Source organism: Homalodisca vitripennis, chromosome 6 (genome assembly GCF_021130785.1).
Source record: "Homalodisca vitripennis isolate AUS2020 chromosome 6, UT_GWSS_2.1, whole genome shotgun sequence".
Lineage (NCBI taxonomy): Eukaryota > Metazoa > Arthropoda > Insecta > Hemiptera > Cicadellidae > Homalodisca > Homalodisca vitripennis.
The window spans coordinates 6,680,027-6,687,253 of NC_060212.1; the positions used below are offsets into that span (position 1 = coordinate 6,680,027).

Consider the following 7,227-nt stretch of genomic DNA (forward strand, 5'->3'; position numbering starts at 1 on the left):
TGCCTTCACAGGCAGGTGTTCAATTCGTCAAAAAGGTACCAGATACAATTAAAAACACTTCAACACTGAAAGTGTTAAAAACTCGTTTGAAATGCTTTTTAGTGTCCAAGTCCAAGTCGCTTTGACTGTGGAGGGGTGGATCCCCCACATCTTTCAAGGCCTCTGCCGGTTAGGCTTTTGCCTTGTGTCTCGAGGGTCAGAGCCCTAGTAGCTTTTGCTTCCTGTCAGTGGGGTGAAGTGTTGTGGTGCAGTCGAAGTTGTAGTCGATCAGTCACACATAGGAAGACGCAGTTGGGGGACCTCCTGGGCGCGAAGGTCACGGATGTGATCCCACGGTGAGGACTCTGCAGCTTCCTCAAGGCTCGATTTCAGGCCTTCCACGAAGCTCCTGATGGTAGGGACGTTGGACGAAGCCCTGACTACGGTTTTCCTCAAGAACCAGGGCGACCCAGTGGCCCGCCGGTGACACACGCTCTGGACAGCGAGCAACTGCCTCCATGCAGTCTTGCAGGTGAGGTGGTACCATGCTGGGGCCTCATAGGTGAGCACTGGTCGTATCAGAGCCGTGTAGAGCAGGACCTTCGTCCTGGTCGGTAGCTTCGTGGAGTTGAGCAGGGGGCCAATGGTGCCGAAGCCCTTCCTCGCTTGACCACAGATCCTCTTGACGTGGGGTGTGACTGTCAGCTTGGAGTCCAGGAGTATCCCCAGGTACTTGCCTGAAGTCTTCCACGGTATTTCGGCGCCGTTGAGTGACAGGTGACGGCCGTCCGCTTGCCTCTTTGTCCTTGTGAAGTTGATGGCTTCACACTTGTCAACGTTGACTTTGATCCGCCACTTGGTAAACCAGGGCTCAAGTAGATGCAGCTGCCGTTGGATGTAGTGACTGGCCATCCTCAGGTTGGCAGAGTTGACTGTGAGCAGCGCGTCATCGGCGTACATAGACAGCTGCACTCTTGGAGCCACCGGGAAGTCGTTGGTGTACCAGACTTCCATGGTGTCGGCGAAGGCCTCCGCTCGATCTCCAGGGGAGTAGACAATGCCACGCTGTCCATGAAGTGGTCAGTTGGTCTTCTTCTCCCCTCGAAGTGCCCTGGAGATTTTCCAGATGCCGCCGACACCACCGTCAGCTTGATTTTCCACGAAGTCATCCCACGCAGCCGCTCTGTGTTCAGCCAGGAGACGAGGGCACTTCCTGGCCTGGCGGTTGAAGGTCTGCTTCGCGTGGGGACATCGGGACTGCTGATCACTCCTCTCTCAACTCCTCGGGTAGAGGTGGAGTGATGTCAATCCGGGAGAGAGGGGATGACGAGGCCGTCATAGCTTCCTGGAGGGTGGAAGTCAAGTCGTGTACTTGTCGGTCTAGCTGGTCCGGTGACTCGGCAAGAGTTGGTGGTGGCCGATGTCTGTCAGCGAGGTGGTTTGCAAAGTGGTGCCCATTGATTTTAGTGGGACGAGTAGGAGGATATGATGGCGGTCCGTCGTCCGGGAGGTCGAAGACAACTGGCACTTGTCTGACGAGAGATCAGACATTGCAAACACCTCGATGTGTCCGTCCAGTGAGCCAGCTAGACCGATGTCCAGTATGTCCGGGAGGTGCCGTCCATTCTGATTGTAGTGCGTGGGCTCCTCAGGTGTCAGTAGTTGGATGTGGAGTCGGTTGTCCAGGAGACGGTGGAGACTTTTGCCGTTGGAGTTCGTGTTGCGGCATCCCCAGTCCAGATGCTTTGCATTGAGGTCCCCAGCAGCAAGTGCAGGGCAACCAGGATGTAGCAGGGCATCAAGGCAGCGAGTTTGCAGAGTGTTTCTAGGTGGATTGTAGACGTAGGTGATCTCCAGTTCGGCTCCGCTGTAGTGGATGGCAATCCGGGTGATCTCGGCTCCTGGGGCAGGGACTGCTGCCAGGAGACGATTGGTCACTAGCCGGTGCACCGTGATCGCATAGCCTCCGCCGGGTCGCATGTTCTGCAGCTGCCTATCGGTGTGGTATACCTGGTAGTTGGGGATGCTGAAGCGATCTGTTACCCTGAAGTGAGTCTCCTGTAGAAGAGCGACGTCCACATCCATTTCAATTAGTAGCTGACCGAGTTCCAGCCGCTTGTTTGCCAACCCGTCGGTGTTCCAGCTGACAACTCTCAGGTTGCCCATGTACGGTGGCGGACAACATGTCCATGAGGCGTGACATCAACGCCGCTATGTTGGTCAGCTGAGAAAGAATCAGATTTAGTCCTACCTTGAGATCCTGAGGCAGGAGGGAAGCAGGCTGAGAAGTCGGCGTGATGTTTTGTGTGGGCGGCTTGCAGTTCAGGGCTGGTAGCAGGCTTAGGTGGCCCAGCACGAGGTCTCGGTGTGGACCTGGGTAGTGCTGGTCTGGCAGGGGCAGGAGTGTTCTCGATTGTTGGGTTCTCTAGTTGTTGAGAGGCAGGGGGTTGACGTGTCTCGGAGGATGAGGTCTTCGGAGTTGAACGAGATCGAGCTCCCCGATTTTCCGGCTTCCGAGCTGGGCGATGACGGCGACGTCTCACCATCTCGAAGTAGTCTCCCTCCCGGTTTTCAGTGGAGGGCTCCGCGTTGTAATCTACAGTGGCAGGAGGGGCAGGAGCAGGAGCTTCTCGAGGCTTAGGAGGCTCAATCCTGAAAGGTGCAGGCCTCTGAACCTTCCTGGCAGCGGCAGCATACGAGAGCTGCTTCTTGTTTTTGAAGTTGACACATCCGCGGTAAATTGCCGAGTGAGCCTTTCCGAAATTGCAGCATCTGGCCGGGGTTGAAGCTTCCTTCGGGCAGAGGCTGGACGGATGATTATCACCACATCGTACGCAGCGGAGCTCACGGTGGCAGTGGCTGGATCCATGCCCAAACACCTGGGGTGCCAAAACCGGGACTCACTTTGGAAGCCGCGCAGGCGTCCAAGAGAGCCGCCAGTGGCCCCGGAAGGCTTGATTCTACATCAAGGGGTGTTGGAAGACTTTCCTCGATGTTCGCTATGAAGATCTGGAGTGGTCGATTTTTCGCTCTAGCAGAGGAGGAGATGTTGTAAGGTCCATGTCCAGAAGCAGAATACGATAGAAGATGAGATGATGATGCTTTTTATTGTCACAAACATTTTATAATGTTGACGAGTTTTTTGCTTATGATTGGAAGACCACCAATTAAAAAGACTGACTAAATTAGTCGCTGGAAGTGGGAATTGGTAAAGGAATGGATGTAGGTACGTTTGCAAAATTGTATGTTTTAATAAGATTTCTTGTGGTGTGTTTGACAAAAGTTTTAGCCAGTAAAAAGTAAAAACATGACATTTTCCATGCGTTATATAATGTTCCGGAAATAAAAAACTGATTTGATTTGATTTGAATTGAGTTTAAACATATAAATAAATATATCGTAGTATTATCTAAGACAGTGAGCCGCCCACTAGACTACAATTATTGAGAGGCTCTACTGATTGTCGTGTAATGCTGCCGCACCGCCCGCACCGGATGTCGCACAAGTACGAGTTGTCACACTATCTGCTAGAGTACTTTGTATTATTTAGTTTAAACATATACATAAATATATCGCAGTATTATCTAGGACAGTGAGCCGCCCACTAGACTACAATCATTGAGAGGCTCTACTGATTGTCGTGTAATGCTGCCGCACCGCCCGCACCGGATGTCGCACAAGTACGAGTTGTCACGCTATCTGCTCATCTTTGGTGAGTGAAACCTAAAGTGGAGATTTAATATCACCATTGTATAGTAAAAACTACAACAAATCCACTTATCTACCCAAAATAGAGTATAAAATAATAAAGGAAGAATTAAAATAAAAGAAGTAGAAGAATATATAACGTTATACATATTTAATGTATTTGTAGATTTTGTGATATTTATTTCATTTGTATGAGGTATTATTTACAAAACCTATGGATATAACAAAATACACAAATACATTAATATACAAACAGTTTCAGTCACGAAAAGCAACTAATGAGAGGGCAAGAAGAGAATTACAAGTCTGTAGCTATCGGAACAAGATCTCTACACTTTAAGGATCTTCTTACTAAGAGAAAGATGTTGCACATTAAATATTCCATTACAGCATGTTTGTAATTCTGCTGAATCCTTACGTGGTCAACTTACTTTCTTGACATACTTTCTGGTTTCTTTATATGGTCTGATATTTGCACTATTTTATACTAAATAATAATGCGATTGATAATAAAACTCTTTAAAGTATCTTTTGTATATTTCAGATCAAACAATGAATGAATATCTAAATTATACAAAGTAAATCTTGAAAACACGATTACAATCGATAAATCCATACATTACACTAAAAACGTGTAACATGAAATTGAGGGAATCTTATCATAACAACAAATTCATGTTCAGTGACATGAAATTCAAGCTGATGGACTCAGGTTCACGGAAAAGTGTAATTTTATCTCTGTTCTGTATAAATATTGATTTATTTTCAAAGATGAATGTTTAGTTACACTTTATAGGTATTTCATTAGTTTTGCTACATCAAAAATGTATTTATATAATAACAATATCTTGTCTTCTCTAATATTATGAGTATATCCATTTTTACTCTTTACTTTCTTATTGAACAAATTTTAAAAAAGAAGTAAAATGTTCTAAAACAAATCGTAAAACTAAATCTATAGCAGCTCTTTTAATTATTAATAGTTAAAATTAATTATTAGTTAAATGACTAATTTTGCTAAGTACAGTTGTATTTTTAAGTAATTTCAATATTTTACGTTACTACCAAAAACCTAAGTATACGTGTATATTATTTTCCTTTAATAACATGAAATTTAAAATTATTACACAACATTAAATATAGAACTAAATCAAATGCTTTGCTCAAGTAAATAAAATTAAAGCCAGTAAATCTCTTTTCATACGATTTAACAAAAAAGGCACATAACAAGCTCAACGGCCATAATAGTGAAGTTATGGGGTCTAGAACTAAACTGAAATGGATATAACAGATTGTTAGTTACAAACTGTAACTTAATAAGTTAAAGTTTTAAGTAAGTATTTAGATCTTTTGACCAAGTTACAAGTCGAAACATATCTTTATAGAAACAAAGCACAGTGTGCAGTGACGGTGCAAGAGTACGAGAGGCAATATCTAAGCATTTTCAAATTTCCCTACTGTTTGGTAGCTGATATTGTGCCAAATAATAGAATACAATTCCATATTTCACAAAACTTTTTTATATTTTAAAATTTAATATAAATTTAATACCTTGGTGTATAAAGGTATGGAGAAGTATAGTATAATACCATTGAGACAGCGCTCTGCCCTAATTAAGCTAAATGATGCCGAGTGTCAGAGGTAATCCAGACTCAGGCGTGTCGGAAGGCTCAGCCTCTAATTAATTGAGACTTTAATTACGGTTATGACTTTTGATGAATCCATCTTCGCTACCTGAATAGTTTGACTTGTAAGATTTCCAGAATAATTAAAAAGAGGATAGTGTAACTGAACATGAAGCGATTAGTATATTGGAAAGGTTTACAAGTTCAGATGCAAACGAGCACAGAAATGTTTGCACATGTTGAGAATAGTGAATCATTTAATAATAAGAATCTACATTTAAAAAATAAACATACAACAGTCTGTAGCAAGTATTATTGTTTTAAATTCTATTATAGAAATGTATAATAACGGTAAAAGGTTAATACTAAATATTTCAAATCTAATGGTAAGTTAACTATTATTTTATAAAAGTAAATATAAATGATGACTTCTATTACCTTTTATAACTTATTAGTTTATTTTAACTTTAACATGTTGAATCTTTTGAACTGGTTTGATAAAAATTTTTTTAATATGTGTAATACAATACACCTCAGTAGTCGTTAGTCGTCTACATAACTGACTTTGATATAATTTGTCTGGGAAACATATTTATGTATGATTGTGTTTCCTACTACAATATATAATTAGTTCAGTGTTACCTCGTTCATGAACATAATTAACATTATTATTTGGAGTTCTCACAATGTTATGCGTTTTTACTCCCAACAAGGAAAGTGTAAACTGGTGATTCTCTTTGGTCTCACCCCAATACTTTTATAAACTTATAGTGTAAAATAATATCGTTTTTAAAATTTAGTGTTTAATTAAATACGTATTGATGTGTAATTAATTGAACATAAAATAAAATAAAACATTGCATTTATCCAAAAAGATTTAATTGTCCTATAAAAAACATTTTTATCTAAAACTATATCTCATTTGGGTCCATGACACGTAAGTTACATGGAGATATTCATAGCATACATCGTCTCAAGTTGTAAAAACTTACTCTCTGGGCGCCCTGTAATTTATAGGCTTGGAGTCTATAAATTTTTTTTCTAATGTGAAATTTAAAATATCAATATCGTACAATGTAGTATTTACTATACGAGCATTTAATAGATTCGTATATGTCTCATACTCAAACGTTACAGGAAAATGCATTTGCAATATAATCTTTATCACTGATAGAATTTCTCAGGGCGATTTAAATATATATGCCCAAGTTTCAATATTTATCTTTCGTAAGTACTTTTGAGCATTATAAAACAGCTTATCACTACAATAGAACTTTCAGGCATTTTAAATTTACTGACAAATTAATATAAACTGGTTGGCTGTAACATCCAATAACAAAATAAGTTAATCTTATTTATCTATGACATTTTTCCTCTTCTATTAACCGTACAATGTATCAGTTGTTATTGGAAAAATTATTTTGAGAACAAATACATACTTATCTTTTACCACGCTTAGAGTCTACAATCATACACACTAACAAAGGTTGATGCAATTTCCAACAATGGTCTGCCAAAATCTCATTCACCTTTTTCTCTTAGAGATCCCGTAAGTGATACTTCGAATAAAATTACAAAACTAATAAAAATATTTTCCCACGCGTATTCATAATACGATGTCTCAGTTTTTAATGGCAAAGAGCAAATAAATCCTTGGGTGATCTTTTACCACGCTTAATGTCCACAGTTATACACACTCACAGAGGTTGGTGTAATGTCCCTCTAAAACCCCATTTATCTGTTTTACTTAGAAATGCTCTATATAGATCAGGATAGGTTGTAGTAAAATTGAGATAAAATAGAATGGTAAAAAATGTTCAAAAACTGCAATGCAACAGCCAAATCCAGGTACTGAGCTCCGTAAAAACACCGGGGTATGTTTCTTACGTAACATTTTTGTAGTATAAGTTCAAGG

The 7,227-nt window shown here is 40.9% G+C and overlaps 1 protein-coding gene across 1 annotated transcript; it reads right to left on the bottom strand.

Annotated features, from left to right (window-relative positions):
* Positions 1–1,283: 1,283 nt before the first annotated feature.
* LOC124365138 (translation initiation factor IF-2-like) lies at positions 1,284–4,129 on the bottom strand. The gene is made up of 4 exons (XM_046821091.1): positions 4,119–4,129; positions 2,828–3,010; positions 2,231–2,751; positions 1,284–1,324 (listed from the first exon to the last, which is right to left on the bottom strand). The coding sequence occupies exons 1-4, from the start codon at positions 4,127–4,129 to the stop codon at positions 1,284–1,286; spliced, it is 756 nt and encodes a 251-aa protein (XP_046677047.1).
* Between the last annotated feature and the right edge of the window lie 3,098 nt (positions 4,130–7,227).

Excerpts from the sequence above, each read along its gene's own strand:
- LOC124365138 (XM_046821091.1), bottom strand. Across the intron at positions 2,752-2,827 it reads TGGATCCAGCCACTGCCACC|ATGCTGCAATTTCGGAAAGG; the intron begins GTGAGCTCCGCT and ends AACCCCGGCCAG. Across the intron at positions 1,325-2,230 it reads TCCTGCCTCAGGATCTCAAG|GAAGCTATGACGGCCTCGTC; the intron begins GTAGGACTAAAT and ends TCCACCCTCCAG.